At 31.6% G+C, this 26151-nt stretch overlaps 1 protein-coding gene across 5 annotated transcripts in view; it reads right to left on the bottom strand.

The window, feature by feature from the left end:
• Positions 1-26151, bottom strand: part of LOC140434539 (prostatic acid phosphatase-like) — a 46381-nt gene that overhangs the window by 7070 nt on the left and 13160 nt on the right. For 2 of the 5 annotated variants that reach the window (XM_072522879.1, XM_072522878.1), the window contains exon 2: positions 32-160. In XM_072522879.1, coding sequence (XP_072378980.1) covers positions 32-160 — 129 coding nt within the window. Of the gene's footprint in view, positions 1-31; positions 161-3084; positions 3201-8227; positions 8379-24379; positions 24508-26151 lie in introns of those variants that run through there. The other 3 variants (XM_072522880.1, XM_072522882.1, XM_072522881.1) reach the window with 3 other exon arrangements.

Raw genomic sequence — 26151 nt, 5'->3', positions numbered from 1 at the left:
TCCACTAATAAAAATATGATTAATTACTTACGATGTGGACCATTTTCAGTTCTCTGTCGGGAATACCACTAACGTGGATTGCTTTTATCCCTACTCCCAAAAAGACCAAAACAGCTGCCATAGCTGTCACGGTACCGCATATAAATGTCCATCTCCTCATCTGAAAAATATAAAATAAAATTATTTAGCTTACAAATTATTAGTATTTTAATTTAAACAAACTTAAGTTATCACATTCGGAAATGTCCAATCACATGAAGAATATGAAGTTTACAAAAGAGTAAGAGTAATAATAAATAACCCAATTAAAGAACGTGATTGAAACGAGGAAGAAACCAGTTACAGACGGAATAGTGATAAACACTATAAATAAGGAAACTTGAGTAACATACTTTAAAAATCTGGACGATCATAACAGTAAAAACAATAATAATATAAAAATCGAAAACCCGTTATCTCAACACGAGCAACATTATCTCCGGCAAACATTACACTAGAAGAACTAAAAACAATCATACAGAAATTGAACAACCGAAAATCGCCAGGCATCGATAATATTCCAAATGAACTGCTTAAGTATGGAGGTCCACAAATAACAAAAAACTATTAAAACTATATCGAATAGTTTAGATAATAGTTTAGAATTAATATTACACACCCTAATTAATAAGACGCAAGTATTCCAACTAGCGTCTCTTTATTATATTGACCAGTTGTGTTGTTTGGTTAGGGGTCTAGGGACCTCCTTATTTCTAAATCTGCCGACCAAGCTTATTCGTAATATTCGTCCATATAACCACATCTCAAAGCGTTTAAGCATCGCTTCACTTAGTGTCCACACTTCCACTCCTTACAGTAGCATTGGAAAAATTTAGCATTATGTCATTCAAACGGGAAGGTCAATATTAAGATCGTGGCTGCAATATACGTTCCCCATTTTTACAAAAGTGCCTCCGGCTTGCTCTATGCAACTTTTAATTTTTACGGTTGGATCCCAGCTGACATTAATATTACTGCCGAGCTATACGAGTTTCTCTACTCTGCTCAGTACGGCGTATCCTACTTTTATACCGTCATCCTATATATATATATATATATATATATATATATATATATATATATATATATATATATATATATATATATATATTACCAACTATCATACATTTAGTTTTCCTAACGTCGAGTTTTAATCCATACTGATCACAGATTTGTTCTATTTTGTTTCTTAGATTTTGAAGGTCTTCCCCGAAATTAGCCAGCACTAAATTATCGTCGGCATATCTAATATTATTTACGGTTACACCATTAACATTAATACCTTCTGTTGTCTCCATTAGGGCTTTCTTAAGTATATATTCTGAATACAAGTTAAAGAGTAAAGGCGATAGTATACAACCTTGCCTGACTCCTAATTTTGTTATTAAGATTTATAATATTTCAAGCATTTTGTTATGTTGGACCTTGTCCAAAAAGTCTTGAAAAGCTTTTTCAAAATCGATTGCACAGGTGTATACATTTTAATTTATATCTCTGCATCTCTGGATCAGAACTTAAATACTAAACAAGGCTTCTCTCGTACCCACGCAAGTCTTAAATTCGAAATGAATATTGCTAATTCTCTCCCCTAATATCGTGTTTATTCTGCTATGTATTACTCACAGGAAGATCTTCAAAACGTGAATTATCAGATTTATTGCCCAATAATCCTCACTTTCCACGGCCCATGGTAAGTTTGTATAGCCCATGTAACCTCACTTTCTGTTATAGATGGACATGTTATTAGCAATCGACATATTATAGCGTTTTACTCTTATATATTCAAATAATTTAGGGATGTAGTCTTTCAATTCTTTTAATTGTTCATGGATATCTAATATTCTGTGACCGTTTTTGTCTTCTAAAGTTTGGGATAGTTGTTTCCGTTTGATTCCGGCGAGCTCTTGTAATTTCTTGGGCAGATTTCAAATTCAAATGTGTTCAATTTCATTACAATCTTTACTATGAAATTGTATTTTCGAATGTCTTATCTTCTGCCTGATTGTTCTGCATGGATCCTCTTGTATTCATTTTTATTTCTGATTTCTCTTTGGTCCATGAGTCTCTTGTTTTCTTCTTACACTACTAAAAGTATATAGTTGGTAGATATTAGATAAACATTAGACCTATTATTGACTAAGTCTCCCGTCCCTTAAATTAGAAGAAATAATGTGTTAGCCATTTTGCCCGGTGGCTATTTAACTATTCTCTCTCTAGTCACACCCCTCCTTGCGGAGTTTTTAAGATGTTTATGCTGTTCTTGACCAAAAGCCAAAAGTATAAAATTGGTGACTGGCCGGGTCAGCGCATTTTCTTTCTTGGTCATTCTCTGGATAAACTGTTTACTAGTTCCTTATATTCTCTTCTATTTCTTGCTCTGTTTTTGACTTTACCGCATCTTAGTCCAAGTTTTTCGTGTTCTCTCGTTGTAGTTCTTTTCCAGCTGTTGTCAGGTCTTCCTCTCTTACCAATGGTAAAGTATCACCCTCAGAATTACATTCAAAATAGGGCTATTTGACTACAAGATCGAAGCCAAGTAAGTAACCTGTCAAATTAGTTGCCACAAAGCGTCAATTGATAAACATTTAAAGGTTAACACAATCTCTTTATTTATAATTTTTTAAAAACGATTTCCGGATTCGCAAACGAAACGTCAAAGCAAATGTAAAATACACTTTTTAATACAATCAATTTATTATATTATTTATTTGACTTAAGCATGCCATAAGAGAAAATGCCATCTATCTATCACCAGTTATTTTATTTAACTCATTTTTTTATTTCTTATACGTAAATATAAAACAACCAAGAGAAAATGCCATCTATCTATCACCAGTTATTTTAGGTATTTAACTCGAAATTAGTAAGATTTCGGCAGAATTACAAAGTTACAAAGCGTCCATCTTTTGCTTCAAATTACCAAAATGAATGCAATATTTGTAACTTCCAACAATAATATTGCTTTTCATTAAACAATTGTGTTAAGTAAATAAATTATATAGGAACGAAAATACACATCATTCCTCAAAACAGATGTATACTTACACATTTGTTATTTTTTTCGTCATTACCAGACATTGTAATGTACTCTACATTAACACTAATCACTGCCAACACTTTTCGTCACTAGTACATCACATTTTGTAGTGTTTCAACAAAGATTAGGTTTGTTTATCTAATATTTAAGTTTTAAAACATTGAAACTTATACAATTTTATCAATGTTTATTATTTTATGTCGAAGATTATGTCGCAAAACATAATTAAAAAGAAGCCGTTATTTGAATTTTTTGTTTTTAGTGTAAACCCACTTAGAAACTTTACTAGTATTTGTTTACATATATATTATTCTGCTTGTTTTAAACTCTTAGAGATCAATAATTATTTTTGTTGAATAGTTAAGTAATAAGAATAGTTCTTTTTCGCTATGAACAACAAACTTTAAGGATGAACTTTTTCAGTAACTATTTTAATTTACTAATTCTACCTTTATAATTTTATAATAATTATGAAATATAAAAAAGATACAAGTAAGCAAACCAGAAACATAAATCAAAGAATAAGAAGGGGACAGTCGGCGGCATTTGGAAGACTTTCTTAAATCACTAAAAGTCAAAAAATAACTTTAAAATTCAGAACAAATGAATTCGATCATGTGTCATATCCTTTTTAACATACGGAGACCAGGCATGAGCATATACCAGAAACAACTTAGGGCAAAATAAAGAAAACTCAAACAGCCATGGCAATATATATGCAGGATGTATCACTGGCAGACAGAAAGAAAAATACAGGAATAAAGCGCTAATCCAAAACAACATAACTGAAAATCATGAAATATATGAAGATGGAAAGTGAACAACATAATTGGGGGGATAAATGGAAACGAATAGGAAACGCTCATATTCATCATATGAATGGTATTATGCAATTATACATTTGTGTACTTATGTGGGTTAGTGTATTGTGTTTGTGTGTTGTGTGTTGCATATGTATTGTGTATGATTGTAGACAATGTGTCTCTAACTTTCTTAATCCACTATTGTTGATATATTCTTGTTGTCGACTTCTTCTTTTAGTATTGGCAACCAAAGCCTGCTACATTCTGCAGATGGGATAAGGTTGCTACACATTTTTTTTTTCATTAAGTAGGATGAGAGCTGATTCTTTTATTTTTATCTTTTTAGTGCCTGTTTCTTTCATGATTATTATTGCATCTATCCATTGTACTCTGTGTACAATGTCCCAGGAATGTTTGCATACCTGTGATCTGTCAAGTCCCTGTTTTTGATCTGTGTTTCATGCTCGTCTATCCTGACACTTATACTGATCTACAGATAGATTACAGATATGCAAACACGTCTGGGACAATAAACACAGAGAACAATGGAAAGATGCATTAATAATCATGAAAGAAATAGACATAAAAAAAAGAAAAATCAAAAAGCAGCTCTCATCCTACTTAATGGAAAAAAATGTGTAGTAAGCCTACCTGAAGAAGGCCATCAGGTTTTGTTTGCCAATACTAAAAGAAGAAGTCAACAACAAGGAATATACCAATAACATGGGATTAAGAAAGTTCTAGACACATAGTCCATAATCACATACGCAACACATATGTAACACACAACACACAAATACAATACACAAACACATATACTCAAACGCATAATGTACATATAAATAATGCAGAAACACGCAAAATAATTAAAATTTGATATACCGAGGATACAAAATCCATCCTCAGATTTTTTCAACCAAAACATGGCTGTTGCCTGCAACAACGTAGCCAAGTAATTCAACTGTCAATTTTGAAAAGACATAACCCCCTCAACAACTTTAGCGGTTATATTCTTTTCACATAATTCTTAAATAATCATTTTTTAAAACGATCTTCGGAGTGGAAATTGAAACCTCAAATGTTAGGTAAAATTTAATTTTTATTACAATCAATTGTCACTCAATCCCATATTAACACAACATTTTACTTAGAACAAAGAAATATATTAAAATTTTTTAAAGAAAATTTTTAAAAGGAAGTATGTGAGTCAAATAGGGATAAAATAATATTGGAATAAACATGTAATGTAGAAAGAAGTCACTTAATATAGGAGATAAAAGCAGAAGCCAATAGACTGAAAATCAAGTTAATCGACTTGGACAAGAACACTTCAAAAATTTATTAAAAACCACACCTACACAAAAAAATAATACTTAACATCTGGAAAAATAATTAAATACCATAGGAATGAAATATCGAAATGATAATCCCAATATACAAAAACTATCACATTCCATGTAATAAAAATCCCATTCTTAAATATAATAGGAATACATATTATTTTGCAAAGTTGTATACGAGACACTCAGAATATATGCTGAACAAGCAACTGGAGAATATCATTGCAGATTTTATAAGAAAAATCAACCATAGACCAAATGTTTTCGCAAAAACTACAGGATATAATATATATGATACTGACTTTAAGAGTGTCTATGTCAACATTGAAAGAAAATTATTGAGCCATACATTAAAAGAATTGAATATACCAATAGAACTCATTACTCTGATAAAAGAAACACTCAATGTCAATAGTAATGACCGATTCAAAAAGAATTGACTAACATAATCTATGTTATAAAAAAACTAGGTCAGGGAGTGGCCTATTATTTGATGGTCTGATAAGTAACCTTCTTCGCCGGTTAGGGCGCTGCGATCTAAAAAAACATTTTAGAAAGTCTAACTTTTTTTAGGCACACTTGTCAAATTTTAGCGCGATCTAGCTATTTGCGTTCTCAAACGACCGTGCTGCCAACTGCTGTTAAAATAGATAACTAATAAAATAGTGATTAATGTCAAAAATTTGAATAAATTAGAGTTTAAAACTGGTATAAGTTTCATACATTTATGACCAACCTTGTAGTCAGCGGTAAAATCTGATTGAGAGCCATAGCATCGATCAAGTAATAGCTTACAAATATCTAGGGCATGAGATTCACTTAGCCCGAGATAATCAGACAACTGAAATACAAAGAAGGATAGGTCTCACATGGGCTGCCTTTGGTAGATTGAATAACATTTTCAAGTCTGTTATCCCAGTTTGTTTAAAAAGAAAGGTTTTTAACCAGTGCGTTTTACCGGTTCTTACATATGATGCAGAAACACTGAGTCTGACAAAAAGAACAATAGATAAAATAAGAGTTAGACAACGCGCTATGAAAAGATCAATATTAGGCATTACCATTAGAGATAAAGTACCAAACCTAGAAATAAGAAGAAGAACGGGAGTCACAGATGCAGTTGAAAAAATAGCCATGGCTAAATGGACTTGAGCCGGACATGTTGCCAGATTAACAGATGATAGATGGACCAGAAAGATTCTGGAATGGCGACCAAGGCATATCGAAGCAGAGGACGACCACCGACTAGATGGACGGATGATATCAAGCGCATCACCACCAACTGGATGCAAGAAGCTCAAGATAGAAATAGGTGGAAAATTTTACGGGAGGCCTACGTTCAGCAGTGGACAAATATAGGCTAATTGATGATAAGTTTCATCAAATTTTAAAAATAATGAGCGATAAGAAGAAAAGTAATCAGAAGATAAGTAATTTCCTAACAAATTTACAATGTCAACAAGCGATATGCCTATTAGTATATATGCACTTGATGAACCACGTACTGGACGGTCCTTCGATGCAGTTACACCAGAAAATGTGAAGAAAGATCATAAAATAGTTTTAGCTTATCGTAAAGTAGAGATGCGTGAATTGGCAGGGGCCACAAGAATTAGTAAAGAGCCCTTTAGCCATGTTTTAAACAAAGTTTTGAATATGAAAAGATGATCCTGTTGATGAATGGCGCGTTTGCTGACCATTGTAAACCTAATGCAACGCAATTCGTTGGACTTTTGTTGTCAATTGGTAACCTTTGATAAAACCAGAATTCACGACTACACACCGAGAATATAATGAACGTACGACAGTGCACTGAAGCCAACAAAACTGCTCATAAGCGGCCAAGAGTGGTTCAATGGTTGTGGCTACTGTATTTTGAAATTACAAAGGCTAAATTTTAATTGACTGTCTAAAAACAGTAGTCCGTAAAACTATAAATAGACAGTAGTGTTATTGGACATGTAGGTTATAGAGTGGATTATTGGACAAATTGAAGCAGGAATTCAATGACAAACAGCCCCGTATGCAGAAGAAAAGGTGTTGATTCTCTAAAACAATGCAAGAGCGTTATGACAATGGCAAAAAACTGTGAGTTGGGATTCGAACCGCTTTCTCATCTGGCTCATTCTCTTGATTAGAGCCCCTCCGATTATTGTGCGTTCCCAGATTCGAAGAGATGGTTCGTAAATAAAAAAAAATAGCTCGAAAGAAAAGATTATTAAAGAACAAACTATTTTTCAGATCTTCCATAATCGTATTATTCGGACGGCATAAAGTAGTTGTAAAATCGCTGGAATCTTTGTATTGAGTTAAAACGAGACTATATCAAGTAAAATAAAAGAATTACTTATCATAGTACACAGTATGTACCTTATTCATCATTACTCTAGATAAAGCAATTAGAGAATTAGCACTCAATACCAGAGCCACAATAATAATAAAAAGTGCACAAATTTTAGCGTTCGCATTAAGAGAAGAATACATATTAAAAGTAGAACATATAATCGATTATTTAGACAACAGAGATCTGATCTTATCAAGAAAAATAAAGTGTTATATATATATATATATATATATATATATATATATATATATATATATATATATATATATATATATATATATATATAATTCCTAAAAGACATAGTCTTACCATTCGAATTATAGGCATAAACATTGTAAAAAAAAAACGACGAAAAACTGTTGGTTCTTTAATCATGTATGAAGGAACATACAGCAGGTAAACACTCAGAATGGGTTGTCAAGCCAATGATGATCATAAAAAATAGAAAAAGGAAAAAAATTAAAAAGCAAAATAGGATCCACAAGTGTTACAAAAAATATTTTACATTGACGAATTTTCGAAATATAAATGTTATGTAGGGTGTTATATAATATTTTATTTCATGTTTAGGTATTACTTAATATAAATTTTGAATAAGCCAGTCCTGATATCGTAGTAGTACACAAATTAAATTACACAATAGCCAATTGTAACAGTTTCTTACCTTAGAAAAAATTAAAACACAACTTCATCAAATGATCTGTCTTTATACGATGGTTCTCGAAATAACTAACACACTTATTTATAACAGATTACCATCCTAATTAGTTTTTTTTTATATAATATATTAGTAAACATAGTGCGATATACAATATCTAAAACTTATTTCAAAAACAGTGACCTTTAATCAATTTAGGTAACCTTCAGAAGAAGACTATAGAATAATATGTAGCAAAAGTAAATATTTGACAAAGTTATTATTTTAAAAACAAAATGGTAAATAACCTATTTTTAATCATGTTTGTAATGTTTTCTTAAAAGAAACATTAGACATTATATAACACTTGTGATAAACAGAGACTCTTTCAGTTTGTATGATCATAATTTAATATTTTAATATATTGGCTGTAACATTTACGTTAACCATTAATGCCATTTTTTACATTAACAACCCCTTTTCTCAGATTTACATGTAGCTTCATTTAGCGACAGGCATTCGAGTTGATGAACAGAAAACAAACTACTAGTAATAGAAATTTAGTCCCGATTTTCGACAAAGCCAAGACAAAGAAACTCGCTTTCTAAATTACGAGCCCTAACAACTAAATGTTTGAACAAACGAAAATTTATCCTTCTTTTTCTTTATGTGCCATCTCCGCGACGAAGGTTGGCAATCATCATGTCCATTCTGACCTTCAAGGCAGCTGCTCTGAACAATTGCCTTGAGCTGCAACCAAACCACTCTCTCAGGTTCTTCAACCAGGAAACGCGTCTTCTTCCTACGCTTCTCCTACGCTCTACTTTTACTTGAATTATGAGTCTCAACATGTATCTTTCGCCTCTCATCACATGTCCGAGATATTGCAATTTCCTTTCTTTTATTGTATTTTTTATTTCCCTCTTTCTGCCTACTCACTCTGCCTAACACTTCTGTATTCGTGACCCTATCTACCCATGGAATCCTTAACAATCTTCTAAATGTCCACATTTCAAACGCATTAAGTCGATGTATCGTATTCTGGTTTAATGTCCATGATTCAGCTCCATAATAGAGTGTACTGTGTACATAGCATTTAATTAGCCTTATTCTGAGGGCCAATGTCAGATCTTTGCAGCATAAAATATTTTTCATTTTCACGAAATTGGCACGTGCTTTTTCAATTCTGACTCTTATTTCTGCAGTATAATTGTTATTTTCTGTGATTATCGTTTCCAAGTAAGTATATCTTTTTACTATTTCAATCTGCTGGCAGCCTACCGTTAATATTTCGTTTATATTGTTGTTCTTGCTAATTTTCATGAATTTGGTTTTTTTGATGTTAAGAGAGAGTCCGTATTTTCCACTATATCTTAATACTTTGTTCATTATTCTTTCTAAGTCTTCCAAGTTGTCGGCTATTATGACTGTGTCGTCGGCATGCCTAATGTTGTTTGAAAATTGAAAACCAATAATGTTTGAAACAAATATGTCGTCTACCCCCAATATTATTCAAAATTTATTTTTAACGAACTTTAAAATAATGAAAAATGCGGAGATTAGGGATACACGTATATATATATATATATATATATATATATATATATATATATATATATATATATATATATATATATATATATATATATATATATATATATATATATATATATATATATATATATATATATATATATTTAAATAACAGCATATTTTATATATTATGTTGCATTGAAGAGCAGACCATGAGGATTTTATAGTTGGGTATTGCATATAAATCACTTTATAATGTATATGATTATTGAAATCTACATGTCAGTTTCATGAGAAGAAGATCTCAACAAGAGATCTGCAAAAAGTAGAGTAATAGATAAATATTAACGATTTCGAACTGACTGCAGCCAAGATAAAGCTCGTTATCCTGCAAGAGTCAAGAGAAGAAAACACGACTTCTACAGTGGGTATTCTTCTTAAAGTACCCTCTACTTAATGGAGGTTGTCTACTACTAATTGCAAACTCCTCCCTATCTCCAGCTATTTAAAATTTAGCTCTGTTTATTGTCGCATGTTTCTTAGCCACGATAATCTTTTCCTTCCGAGTATTTTCTTTCCATGACATTTCCTTTCACTATTATTATTCAAGTGGTATCTCCGCGACGGAGGTTGGCAATCATCTAGAGACGGTTGCTCTGAAAAGTTAATTTCATGTGCTTAGAACCGTACCATTCTCTCAGATTGCGCACACATGATATTCTACGTCTCAGGTATGATATTGCGCAGGCCACTATCAGCTGATTCCCCACTATTGACGTCACAATGAGAGCAGCCGTCATTGTAATACATATTTTATAAATTTTTTAGCTTTCGGCTTCTTTGGTAAGCTTGTTGTAGATTTTATCGTATTTTTGTGAGATTTAAGTTGATTTGTAGGATTTTAGTGTAAAAGAAGTATTATTAAGAATATTTTGAACTCTTTATGCGATTTTATAAGTGCTAGTGACTTTGTACGTATATCTACTTTATATGGAGACTATTTTGGTGCTTAATAAGTTATAAATAAGGTACGTTTAATTATTATTGAGTCAGTACTTAATACTCAATTATACACATACCTCTCCTGTATTCAGTCTTTAGGGACTTTCACTAGAAATAGTTTATAAGCTAAACACAAAATGCGTTGTGTAGTAGCTGGTTGTTTAAGTGATAATCAGACAAGAGGTGCCGATAAATCTGTTAGGTTTCATGGTTTTCCCAAGCACTTGGTAGTGAAAAAACTGTGAGTTATTACTTGTTGCCGTGAAGACACGTTTATTACTACAAGCTCAAGGATTTTTTCCCAACATTTTAAATCAGAAGACGTTGAACGAAATTTGCAGCACGATTGCTTTAATATAAATTAAAGAAAGAACCCAACCTGAAGGGTCATGCTGTTCCTTCTCTTCATCTGCTGCAATCAAAAATTTTAACTATAAATCAACTTAAACGGCAGGAAAGACTTTTCAAAAGGGAGTCGAAGAGGACTTTGGAATAGATAATTACACATTCTACGTACAAATTTATTATTTTATTTTACATAATTAAGTAAAAACACTTTAAGTATTATGACATGAAAATAATATCAAAACATTTATTTTTTAGTTCTACATGACCATCCCGATGCGGTGGAATTTCGCTATTGTTTAAAAAACTATATTTTAGGAAGGAATAAAGGGAATTTATCTGAAGCTGGCAACACAGGAGCTGATGAGGTCATAGATGGACCAATCGATAATTTAGGAGAAGTTTTGTTAAGCAAAACATATTTCTCAGATTTAACTGGCGAAGCAGAAAAGAAGAAGTGGATGCAGACATAGAAGAATTAATCCAATTACATTATAATGCACTGGACTATGTCAGTGTTTATATATGCAAAAAATAGATCTATCTGAAACGTCCAAAAGAATTGGTGGCAAAAATTCATGAGTTTAATACTATATTTAATAATTTCAATGGGTCTGAACTTCAGTTAAAGTCGGGGAAAAAATGTTTACAAAGACTGGTTGACTTATCTGAGAAAATTGAATGTGATTACAAAATAAAATATCGGGTCTTCCGATCTCCAATGTATTTTAGAATTAAGAAATTTATCCTAAAACTTAAAGACATGAGAAATAAGAGAAAATCTTAACTTAAAACCTTGTGTTTTATTTGTACTGAGATTTAATTGCAGATAATTTGTGATTAATTATTTTCTTCTGTTTACATGCAACTAGATGAAGGCTTCCTTGTCACTGGAGAAAAATACATAAAACAAGTCAATCAAAAGCGAGCTCGTAAAATTTACGAAGGTTACCTTTCTAAGATTAAAAAACGAAGAATACAAAAAAAAGTTTTAAATAAAAGTCACAAATTTATTTTTGTTTGCTGTATTATTTATTAATTTTTTCAATTAAAATAATAAAACACCCATATTTTAATATATTCAAAATAGTTCAATAAAAACTCTATTAAACTATTAAAGTGACTTTTTATTGCCAATTAAAAATTAATTGTATTCCGAGCGCCGATGTTCTTACGGGAATATTTAAAATCACTCTCATTGTGACGTCAAGCGCGAACTCGTTCCAATTTTCCACTCGAGAACATCATACCTGATATTCTTTGTATCATGCTACGTCTCCCTATTCGCTATGTGCAAGTTAGAAAGAGCGACATGTAGTGTCATAGATCAGCGAAATTTTTGGCACTCTTAATATATTACTCGTATGTAAACTGAAAATAAAATTACCTAAACTTGTTTATTTATTACAAGAATTATAGTAATTTATATCAACATTCAACGAAAAATTTTTAATGGATTTTTTATTTTAAAAATGGGTAGCTAAATATATTTTTTACGTTTAGATTTCATCGTTTGAACATTAAAGATAGAGATTACTAAAAAGTAAATATTTCGCATAGAAATGTAATACAAATAGACTGAGCGCTGCAATACAGCCACGTTTCCCCAGAGCGACAAAGAAAACTGACTAACAGAACGGGTTTATTGACCACGTGACCTAAATGATCAATGGGGAGGTCATGTTTCTCTACAAAGCATTTTTTTCTTTTTCCTGCTTTATTATCTTCCTGATCTTGTGGCCAATCTCCCTGTATTTATTATTATCTTTGCTCTTAAATTGTCTCCGTTTTTCAGTAGACAATTTTTAAGTCGATCCCAATGCTCGTCAATATCATTGGTGTCTATGTTCAGTTTGCTATCGTGCATATACATATCGCGTTGGAGGCATTCTTTTAGGTGGGTTATTTAAGCTTGCTTGTGTCTATTGTAGGAATTCTTTGATGTATTTTAATGTTTTTAAGTGAGAGCGTAATCCTAGCGATAAGTGGGTTGTGATCTGAAGCCACGTCTACTCCGAGATATGCTTTCACTGCTTTAAGAGCATTACGGTTCATTAAGTTAATCTTTCATTGATCATAATGCAGTCTATCCGGTTCTTAACTACTTTCTCTGATGTATCTGCGGGCGATCGCCTATGTATACTCATGCAGTAGTTTTTTTGGTAGCTTGAAAAATGTGTTTGTAATAATCAAGTTTTGCTCTTGGCAAAGTTCCGATTTCCCAGAGCATAGTTTCCTACACACTTTCCACTTCGCTCCTTTTTAATATTTTTATTGAGATCACCTAGGACTATCGTAAGTTTTATAATTTTCGCTATTTTTAGTATCTCTTTAATATTCCGGTAAAATAATTCCACTTTTTCTAGGCATTCGCCGTAGGAGCATAACCCGTCGGTCAATAAGTCTTGTGCCTAACTAGTAAAACGACACTTTTTGCAAAAATGATCCTGTATTCATGAAAATAATCTTTTTAGCGGCGGTATAATCATTTCAACGGTTTTCTAATTTTTCAATGCCGCCCTTGTAAAACGTATGTTTGCCTTCCAAATAGCCTTCAGTTTCAGCGATTACTTCTTTGTCAAAGCGATATTCTTGCCACGCTGGAGGTCAGATATGGCCTACACGGTGAGTGCGGAAGCAATTCAAAGCCTAATTCGTGCATTTGTGCCATCATTTTCATCGACTTGTGACAGTGTACATTATTTTGGTGAAATAACAATTTTTTCTTGAACAAATGAGGCCTCTTCTTTACGATTTCTGTCTTCCAACGCTCCACTAAACCAATACAGTAGTCGATGTTGATTGTTTCTCCATATTTCAAATAGTAAATTTTTATTCTTTTTTTTTGTCTTTGTGTTTACATCAAGTAAAGCAAGTAAACTAAAAATTGGAAATGGATAGATACAAAAAGGACAAAATCTACTAGTCGATGGTTTGCATTAGGTTGGAATAATTGTCTGACACTTAATAAAAAATTAGCTTAAGTAGTTGTTACTCTAAACTCAATAATATAGAGTAACAATTAAATGATCTAATTTAACCCTCCGTCGTACGCCTGGCCAAAACTCTTTTTTTGTATTAACTTTACATTTTTTTGCTAAAATTGTGCGATATTCTAGGTACCGTAGGTTTAAGCACTGCAATACGATGCGGGTAATTCCCCAAGTAAATAAAACTGAATCATGTTGTTTCCCGTTCTTTAAAACTGCATTTATAATGGTAAGAAAAGTTATTAACTCTTATTTTCGTAACGGATGACATGATGTCTATTTTGATAAAGTGAAATTGTTCTCACATGTTTAGTTTTTGAGTTTTTGAGCAGTGAGCACAAATTAGGAACGCTTAAGGCAAAAAGAGTAGGTAAAAGTTTTTTATTGTACTAGTGTAGCAGAAGTAGATTTTATAGAAAATGACTATATAAAATTGAAAAAAAAAACGATTCATTTTAAAATTTTCTTGAGTATTGGTAAGATTGTTAGTGTATGATTTATCGATATTTTATCTATTCTTTATGTACATGTACTTTAGCTATTCAAAATAATTTTTCATGTATGACATCATTTCTTTTTAATTTCAGAAAATGGATCAAAGGCAACGCTACGAACGCTACGAAAGGAGTGCAAAGTTTACAACACTTATACGAGACAGCTCCAACTGATACCGAGGAATTTTCGGATGAAAATGATTCTGAAGAATCTTTGTTGAACGCTTCAGATCACTAAGAGTTAATCAATTATGAAACTGACACTAAACAAAAAGATGAATGAGATGAAGATGCGCCAATTGAGCAAAATCGTGTGGAACAATCAGCTGAAGATTGTTTTAAAAGGCGCTTTTATTACTTCGGTAAAGATCAAACCAAATGGAGAAAAACTTTATATTCACGTAACATTCGAACAAGAGAAGAAAATATTATCTCTCATATACTAGGCTCGATAGGAGAAGCAAGGGATGATTCCAATTGAGGTATGAAATCATTTCCTCGGCTATATTCTTGACATAATTGTTCGACATACAAATATGTACATCGGAAAAGCTATTCCAAAATATAAAGATAAACATAATGTGAAAATAACATCCAAAGGAATTGTAGGCTTATTTTGATTTACTTTATGATGATCTAAAAACGCACAAAATGAAATTTACATGACTATTGGGCAGACCATGGAATGGGATCCGAAATCTTCGTAACTGCTATTTCCCAGCGAAGAATTAGAGTCCTATCGCGTGTGATTAGATTTGATCATACAGACACTAGGGAAGAAAGAAGGGCCATTAATAAACTGTCTGCTGTTAGAGAAGTATTTGAAGTATATACCAAAAATGTAAGTATTTTTATACTTCTGGAGAAAATCTTACATTAGACAAAATGCTTGTAGCTTTAGGACGATGCTCATTTCAAATATACATCCCTAATAAACCCAACAAATATAAGATAAAATTTTTTTCATTGGTTGATTCGAGAACCTTTTACATGAACAACATGAAGATTTACTCAGAGCAGAAACCTCAAGGACCGTTTTTGGTGTCGAACAAATCCGATGTTTCAATAAGAATATGCCAACATTTTTATGGTTCAGGACGAAATATAACTATGGATCGCTAGTTCACAGACATTGACGTTATTAAAAGATTTCATCGTGAACGCTTGACAGTTGTTAATACAATTCGGTCGAATAAACGAGAACTTCCAGAAATACTGCGTACAGTAAGGGATAGACCAGTATTGTAATCTGTATTTGCTTTTGGAAGCTATGCCTCCGCAATTTCCTCTGTCCCTAAGAAATCTATAAATGTCTTACTAGTATCGCCCTCGCATCGCGATATTGACAACATCGATCCGTCAACGGGAGATGCCCAAAAGCCAGAAATATTATATTTCTACAACCTAACAAAAAGTGGAGCAGATGTGGTAAACAGAATGGCTTCAACGTATAATATAGCCAGGGCAACTGGAAGATGGACAAAATGTTACCAATTTTATGGACTGCTAAATGTGGCTGCAATTATTGCTTTTGTGATAACAAGGCACAATAATCCAGATACACCCTGTATCGCGAAAAAGCTAACAAAAGTTAATATTAAAAAGCTTCTCGTTTACAATGTTTAACGAAGACCACGTTGCTCAAGCCAGGGAGCTTCATTGGGGGTTGGTAAGAATATAGATAAACAAAGATTGCAGATCAAAAACAGATAGATAAACGATATAAATTAATTAGATAACAAAATATAACAGTTTGACAAAGAAATAACAACAAGGAATACAGCTAAACTGTAAAACAAAATGGACCAATAAGCACAAGTATGAAAGCACAAGAAAATATTATTAACTCATATGGTAATCAATATTTTTCATTTTTGAATGGAATTGGTAGTTAATTAACTGGAATAGAATATTTGGAATGGAAATATTATTAAAATGATTAGAATAAAAAATATTTCTATTAATTTTTTTGTTATATAATGAAATATATCGATGAAATTAATTTGGCACAGCTGAAACCATTTGTTTCGTAATTTTGTATGTTTAATTTGCTTAATTGGGTGTTTTACTAAATGTAGATATTGATTAATCATTAACACATGACACGTTTATGAAAAACAATTATAAATCAAAGAGTTATCTATTTCGATTAATTAAAAAAAATTGTATTTGGCAATTATTTATCAAGGTTAATTTTTAACTAAAATTAAAAATAACATATACCAATTTTAGAATATGATCGTTTTCTTCCTATTTTTTATGAAAACACACAATAAAAAATAGTAAAATTTGTTACCCGTAGACCCATGAGTCAGCTAGAAATAGGCTTTATTGTTCATTTTATTTAATTTCGGCGTGCTCTGTACTTAATTCGAGTTCTAGATGTATCAAGATTCTTACGGCTTAAATTGTATGGCTTCTAGCCCCAAGGTTAAAGCACACTTTGGCGTAGGGTAGACTTTGCTTGTTAAAGTACTCCCTACTTACTGTTAATAGCGGTATTAAAAAGTCATGTAAGTTTCATAATATAATTGAACAATTATTTGTTAAAATAGGATTAGGCCATGGTGCAATCATAATTGCTGCACCTATACCTACACCTATCTATATACTGCCACTTTATTCAATAACCAAATACCAGTATCATGGTACGACAGTGAAAACATTCTGGAAAATCAAAAATGATCCCTTTGGCTTTGTGGTCATCTTAGCCTGCCCTACTGCACCTGGTTAACAGAAGAATTATGTTCAATACCAGTGGTAAACGAGGGACAACATATTCAAATGGACAAAATTTTTAACTTTACTGGCAGTCTGTTGTGCATTTCATGGTTTTCATCAGGTGAATAAGAATCCAAATAACATGTACAGAATATTAGATTTGATAGTGACTGCAGATGTGAACACTATTGTTACTTCGCAGATGATCTAAAGTGTTACCTCTCGATATCATCCCCGAGAACTGTCATAAATTTCAAGCAGATCTGGCCAGACTGGACGAATGGTGTAAGATCAATCACATGGATCTTAATATTTCTAAGTGTCACCCTATAATATTTACAAAGAAACTAAATAAAATTAATTTTAAATGCAGAATAAAGGAATAAAAAGTTCACAATTGTCACAAGTCATATATATTCGAGATCTTGGTGTTATTATGGACTCCACACTTTCATTTATCAATCATATTATATAATATATTATATATATGATAATTTCTCGAGTTCTAGGTATGCTTGGATTTATTAAGAGAAATATATCAGAGTTTAAAAAAGTATTATAGCTATTCCATTACAATACTGCAGTCTTGTTAGACCCCTATTAGAATATTTTTCCTCAGTCTGAAGCTTTTATTATACCTGTCATATTCACAGAATTGAGTAAGTGCAGAGAAATTTTCTGCGGTACGTAGCATATAAAGCAAATATTTCAAAAATTAATTATTATCAAGAGGATAACACGAATAAAGCGCTTAACGCTAGCTGAATTTCAATCGGTTAGGGAACCATGGAGTTCTATTAACAATGACTTTCACATAAAGAGCATTTGGCTGATAGTTGTGCTCCTATCGTGCATCAGAGTGCTATTCGCTCCGTGCGTGACTGACGCGACACCTACCGCCTTCATCTGACTGTTTTGGACCTACCAATTTTCAGGTTAAATATATGACATTTGTTTGACATTGTTAAATACAGGCGAGATTGACAATTATTAATAATTAACTTTTTAATTATCTTTTTTCAGTTTATGTACAAAATAAATGTAGTATTAAAAACTGGGTTTCTCAAAATTCATCATAATATATCTTTTTAACCCCAAACGGAAAAGAAAGGGAAAAATCTAGTACTGGAAAATCAAGTTTTTCACGTGAAAGAGCATATTTATAATTAAAAACAGTAATAGTAAAAGGTATGATATAAAAGCTAAAGTCATCAGGCACTCTGCAGTTAGCTTGAAGCCTTATAAAATATCATTTAAGGTAAATTATTAAAATATTTCCTATTTCAATTGCATAAAAATGAGGTTATGTGATATTTACTTTTTCATATTAATAGCACGGATATATCTTTTTCTTTTCTCTAATTTATATGTAATCTTTGGGAACCTATAAAAACTACACCTACTATTTTTGTTATTATTAGCACAATTAAATACGCAACATGTATTTGCACACATTTTTGATAAAATTTATGCGTAAAAAGATTCCATGATTCCAATTTTGTCATATTTTGCCGCTACGCACGCTGGCATCGTTTCAAGGTACCCCTACCATGGTCACGCACGGAGCGAATAGTGGGGAAAGGGATAGTCTGGAGCATTGAAGCGCGGTGGAGTGATTCCTGTTTACACACGAATTAATACACCTCGCTCCAATGAATTAGGTTCCAAAGGAACCTGGACAAAGAAGTGAGAGATCAAGTACAAACAGGAAATAAACTGGCAGGATGCCTTAATAACACTATATGGAGAAAAAGGACAAATTAAAACTGGGATAAAGTCAAGAATTTATAAAGCCAGTGTAAAACCAATAATGACATATGCCTCGGAAATAAGACCCGACACAGCCACAACACAATTGCTACTAGAAACGGCAGAGACGAGAGTACTGAGAATAATTACAGAAAATACGCTGAGAGATAGAAAGAAAAGTGAAGAAAGCTAGAAAAAATGTAACGTACAATGTATAAATGAATGAACACTAAATATAAAAAAGAATGGAATAACCACATAAGCAGAATAGGGGAGTCCTGTGTCGTCAAAATAGCAAGAGATAACTCACCAATCGGTAGAAGAAGTATCGGACGATCGCACAAAAGATTGAGTGACAACCTTCCATAGAGGTATTAATCCGCCAATGAACAAGCAGAATTGCTTATAAAGAGAAAGAAGAAGAAGAATTTCTTTATGTATATATTATTCTATAGTTAGTATTGCTATTGAGGTTGTAAATTTTTATAATCGTATCTAAAAGTGGGCTAGGCCTGTTGATAAATAATAATAATAATAAAAATTTCAAGAAAATCGATGCAAGTTGTTGGAATTCGGAGTTAAAAACCTTGGTACACTACACTATACGATCTTAGAGGTTGGCAGTTCGCAGATCTTTATAGAGAATCCAATTAATTATTAAAAACAATTTTACCTTCTATCTAAACTTCTACGAACTTGGGAGATTTTCATAATGAATTACATAACATAAGTAGAACTACTGTTAAAATATTGATATCAACTAAACCAAATTTAAATATTAGCACCATATATTATTTAGAGGAAGTTAAGATTGATACAATGTAAACTGTCAATTGTAATCACTTTTGGAACAAAATAAAGTTAGTATTAACTGTATACTCAACTGGTTCGTTTCATTTATAAATTTTAACAGTTTATGGTGGCGCAGGCCATTTTTTCCGTCGGTAAATAGATAACCTTTGTATACTAGTGAGTGTTGAGGTTTGAAATGGCAGTGAATTACATCTCTACGGTGCCAAAGTTACTAGGCCGCGAAAATTACGATGATTGGGCTTTCGCAGTGTAAAATTATCTTGTTCTAGAAGGTTTGTCCACATGTTTAGAAGGAACTGAAACCGAAGTAGACAAACAAGAAAAAGCTAAAGCCAAGTTAGTTGTTTTGCTTGGTTCATCGTTATATATACATATAAAACGAGAAAAAACTGCGAAAGAAATTCGGGACGCTTTAAAAAAGTTGTTTGATGACTCGGGGTACGTGAGAAAAATCAGTTTATTGAGAAAGCGATTGGAAGATTGAAGTTTAATTGCAAGTTATGTAAACAAAATAGTTGAAAAAACACAAAAATTGAGTGGAACTGGTTTCAAAATTGACGATGACTGGATAGGTTCGCTACTTTTGGCGGGATTACCTAGTCGTTTTTCACCAATGATAATGACGATCGAACATTCGACAATTGTTATTTCTACCGATTCTATCAAAACAAAATTGTTGGACATGGAAAGTGATGTTGGTAACACTGGTAGTGCATTTGCAAGTGGTAGTAGTAACAGAACCAATCAGAACGGACGGTTTGAAAATCACAGAAGAAGTGATAAGGGCGTAAATGACAAGAGAGCCAGAGATCTGTCGAAAATCAGATGTTATCATTGTAAACAAAGCGGACAATATAAAAATAAATGTCAGAAATGGAAAACATCCGAAAACCAGGGGTTTAGTACAGCGTTTCCCAATGGAGACTTTAAAAATACTGAGTGGTATATGGACTCGGGAGCTAGTGTTCATTTAACGCCAAATAATACTAAAAGAGTAAGTGATACAGATCACATTAGAGTTGCTAACAAGAACACAGCCAAAGTAAAGTGTTCAGGTGATTTGAATTTAATATCTTTTGTTTGTGAGAATCATTTTAATATTGTAGTTCAAAATGCCCCTTGTGTTCCAGAACTTGCAGCAAACCTTTTAGCTGTCAGCAAACTAATAGAGAATGGGAATTTAGTTAAAATTGAAAATCATTGTTGCAAAATATTTAACAAAAATTCTGAAATAATTTCAAAGGCTGACTTGATAAATGCTGTGTACAAATTGAATATTAAGGTTAATAAAGATTTCGAAAATTGTTTATATGGAGAAAGATGGCATAGGTTTGGCCATATAAACAGTGTTTACTTAAATAAAATGAAAGATGGAATGGTCGACGGACTGAATGTGACTGGTAAAATTGACATTAAAAAACAAAACTGTATAGTTTGTAGTGAGGACAAACAAACACAATTACCGTTTCCACAGCAAGATCACAGAGCCAGTAGTTTATTGGAGATTGTACACACTTATGTATGTGGACCTATGGAGAACAGATCATTAGGTGGCTCCAAATATTTTGTTACTTTCCAAGACGATTTTAGTAAAATGGTGTTCATTTATTTTATTAAAACAAAAAGTAAGTTTTTAATTGTTTTAATAATTTTAAAAGTATGGCTGAAAACCAGTAGGGTGTTCATATAAACACTCTGCGAAGTGACAATGACGGAGAATTTTGTTCAAAAGAATTTGAAAGATATTTAAGGGAAAATGGTGTTATACATCAAAAAACGAATCCCTACACTCCTGAATAAAATGAAGCATTCGAACGTTTGAATCGAACAATTGTAGAAAAGGCAAAGTGTCTTTTGTTTGATGCCAATCTAAGAAAATTTTTTTGGGCTGAAGCTGTAAACACAACTATTTACTTAAAAACTACATCTTTGACTTCTGGTTTAAACAAAACACCGAAACACCGTTTGAAATGTGGATACATAGTAAACCTGATATTAGTGGTCTTCGAATATTTGGCAGCTATGTAATGGTACACGTTCCAAAAGAAAAAAGATCAAAGTGCTATTCATTCATATTATCAAAAAGGCTATTTTGCATATTTTAGTAGGGTATGCTGAAAATACAAAAGGATACAGGGTGTATAATCCAACCATCAAAGAAATTATAGTAAGCAAAGATGTACAAATTATGGAAAAAACAAAAAAGTTTGAAGTGATTCATTTTGATTTAAAAGATGAACATGAGGCAAAGAAAATTCTAGATTCAGCGGGAGAGCAAAACGAAGATACTGTTGAAACTGAAATTAAAGATAATGGTAATATTTTTAGTGACGAAGAATCTAGCTTAGAAGAAGTAAACAGAAAGTCAGAAAGCAATTGATGAGCAAAGTGTAGAGAAGCCATGATGATTGAATCTAATCTTCCGTGAGAGTAATGCATGGGATGTGGTAGATGTGCCAGAAAATGGTAGTGTAATTAATAATAAGTTAAATGAATGTTTAAGTTAAAGTGTAATAGTGAAAACAAAGTTACATATCGCGCAAGACTAGCGGCTAGGGCTTTTAATTAAAGAGAATATATAGACTATACAGAAACTTTTGCGCTACTAATAAGACATTCTTCTTTAAGGTTGCTTTTTTCACTTTCTATAAAATTAGGTTTGGATATTACTCATACTCATACTCATGTTAAAACAGCATTTCTAAATGGTCATTTAAAAGAGAAAATATACATACAATCATCAGAGGGTTTTGATTTAGCAATTAACAAATGTTTAAAATTAAATAGGGCTATTTATGGGTAAACAGTCGTCTAGGGCCTGAAATTATGAAGTAAATAATGTTTTGGAAAATATTAATTAAAAAAATCAAAACATGAATCTTGTATCTATATAAAAAGAGAAAATAATAAAATTACGGTCGTAGCAGTATATATGTATAATTTTTTTGTATTTTCAAACGATGGAAGTGAAACAAGTAGGCTAAAAAATGAGCCGAGACTTAAATTTGGTATTAAAGATTTGGGTAGAATGTTTAGGTATGCAAATAGACTTTGATCCAAATAGAGGTTATATTGCTTTGAATCAGAAAAACTATATTATTCAGTTGTTAAAGAAATTTAACATGAGTCATACCAAAGGAGTTAAAACTCCAATTGAACCAAAATTATCTTTAAAAATGGATGATAGTAACAATTGTATTAGAGACAAATTTCCTTATTAGAGGCTAATTAGTAGTTTGATGTATTTATCTGTTTTAACCAGACCAGATATATTATTTACAGTCAGTTTCTTAAGCCAATTTACCAATATATATATATATATATATATATATATATATATATATATATATATATATATATATATATATAATGAGTCTTATTGGAAATCTGCAAAATGAGTATTAAGGTATTAGCAATACAAGCAATACATTAGATCGTAGATCCTTTACTGGATATGTAGTTAAGCCTTATTGCTCTGCAATATCTTGCCAAAGTACAAAACAAAAAACGGTAGCTTTGTCTAGCTGCGAGGAAGAATATATGGCCTTGTCAGAGGTTGTTTTTCTTAGGGGTTTGCTAAGTGATTTAATTGAAAAAACTGAATGTATTACTTTATTTAACGGTAATTAAAGTGCATTAAACTTATCAGCAAATCCTATTTATCATAAAAGAAGTAAGCATATTGATGTAAGTTTTCATTTTTTGAAAGACCTAATATCTGACACAATCATTAATGTAAAATATATGCCTACTGATGTTATGCCAGCTGATATGTTGACTAAAGGTCTAGTTGCTGAAAAACTGCACAGATTATTGAAACTGTTAGGTATAGGTAACCTATAGATTTTGTTTTATTAATAAGTGGGGGTGTTAAAATATTGATATCAACTAAACAAAATTTAAATATTAGCGCCTAATGTCATTTACACAGGAAGTTAAGATTGGTACAATGTAAACTGTCAATTGTATCCACTTTTGGAACATAATAAAGTTAGTCTTAACCGTATACTCATCTGGTTCGTTTCATTTATAAGTTTTAACAGCTACGTCACCGACACTGTTCAGATATACTGCTACTTATTAAAAATTAAAAAAAAAGTAAAACAGACGGTAACCTCTTTTCTCGTAAAAAAACACATCTAGATATTTGGAAAAAATCAAATGGTTTTAACAAAATCAAAGACTTTATTTAAAATATATTGGTCAAATGAAATGAACGCTTAAAGGGCGTACTAAAGTGAATTGTATATATTTCAGAAGTGAAAATCAGTTACAGTTATGTGGAAGTATAAATTTTCAGATTACATACGTGTTATTTTCAGAGATAAATCTAATCTGCGGTATACGTGAGACAACTTGTATATTGAATATTAAACACTACATTGTGTATCGTATAATAAATAAGAGGCCATTAACATATTGTTAGTACTGTTAGTAGTAAATAAGTCGTGTACATGTTTAACAAATCTATTGTATGGTTCGTGTTTATTATTTTTTCACATGCTCTTTCAAAACTTAAATATAATCCTTACTCTACTTTTGCGATTGCTTTTGCAGTTATTACAATCCATTTTGTATATTTGGTACGTTTTTATTATAGCACTTCAACGTTGAACATTCACAAAATATTTACGATAAACAGCATTCAGAATGATGTGGTACTAAAAATTGCATGTCCGTATCAGGTCAAGGGTCTGACATAGATGACCTTAAAAATATAAATAATTATAATTATTATTGTCAATATTATGACCAATAATGCTTTTTAATTGATGATGAATGCAAGGAAAAACTTCGTCTAAGGACTAGCAACCCCAGTAGAGTCACACGTTACCGTGTGATCAATTGCGTTTATAACTTAAACCTCCTAGTTTTTTTAATATCAAAGATGTAATTTAAAGTTAATTTAACTGGATTTAAAGGAATTTTACCCATAAAGTTAATGGCTTCAAACATGTAAATCCAGATAGATGATGGAATAGTCATTTCGAAAACGTTCTGTGATGTAGCGCGATAGGATTTTTATATTAATATACCTTTTTTTAAAAGAAATTTTTTAAATAAAAAATTAATATTTATATTATATAATATATATATATATATATATATATATATATATATATATATATAAATTATTATATATATATATATATATATATATATATATATATATATATATATATATATATATATTAATGTGATATGAAAAGTCAGAGGTGCGCCAAACAATTAATTAGCTAATTAATTAATTAATTAAACTTATTTAAATGATGCAGTTATGATTTTATCACACTATTTAATTCTCTTATCTCAGGGTTATATTCGTGCTTCAATATCTATGCTTTACATATGATAGGTAAGGTCTGAGGGATACTGGAATAATAAACATATATGATACAAAATTATATATTGAAATAAAATTTACACTTAAATATCTTAAACAAAAAATATCTCATATAAGGATTATCAAAATTTTGTTCTACGTACGTGAACCTTTAAAAATTAATGTTATATACTATATAAATGAAAATTTCAAACCAAAATTGTTGTTCTATATCTCCTGATAAATATTTCTATCTTTTCCGAAGCAATTAAAAAAAAACTTTGTTGATAAAGGAAAAACTGACGAATGGTAAAAAAAAAACTATCTCTCTGATGATGAGTTGTCCAAATCCTTGTTCCTTGTAGCCTACACTTTCTATTCTTAGCAGTTACCTAGGTAATCAGGAATCTTACAACAAATTATTGCGAGCCTCTCGTCTACAATGATCTCCTTCAGATGCACGTATCGTTCAAAAGGTGCTAGTCTCTTCTCCTCTCGATAAACGGAATCTCTCGTTCCGACCTGAACAGTGACTCTTGGAATATATAAGTAGAAAAGTATGACTTACAATATTTTACTGGATCAGCTTCCGTCAGGATACACTTAGTCCACGAAAACTCACAAACATTCACTTCTAATGCTTACTATCACTTGGGAACCGCCAAAGAACAACGACTGTTCGCCTTGCATCCTTGGAAAACAACTAATTATCTTTTCTCCCTCAAAAATCTAGCTAAACTCTCCTTCCTACATAGCTATCCCATCTTTTTTTCAATGTCCTCCAATCAGAGTTCCTCATACTTCCTCCCATCTATCATTTAGATGACAAACAACAATTTTACCTACAATTATAAATTTCCTAAAAACTATTAACATGCTAATCGGTTTCTACAAATTCTTAAGAACTAACGGAGAAATATAATTTCTAAATTCTACCCTATTGACTTTATTCACTGTACAAGTCCATTTGGAAAACCCGGT

This window comes from Diabrotica undecimpunctata, chromosome 2 (genome assembly GCF_040954645.1).
Source record: "Diabrotica undecimpunctata isolate CICGRU chromosome 2, icDiaUnde3, whole genome shotgun sequence".
NCBI classification, from domain to species: domain Eukaryota; kingdom Metazoa; phylum Arthropoda; class Insecta; order Coleoptera; family Chrysomelidae; genus Diabrotica; species Diabrotica undecimpunctata.
The sequence above is the reverse complement of the archived record's forward strand: the minus strand, read 5'-3'. Positions and strand labels throughout refer to the sequence as shown.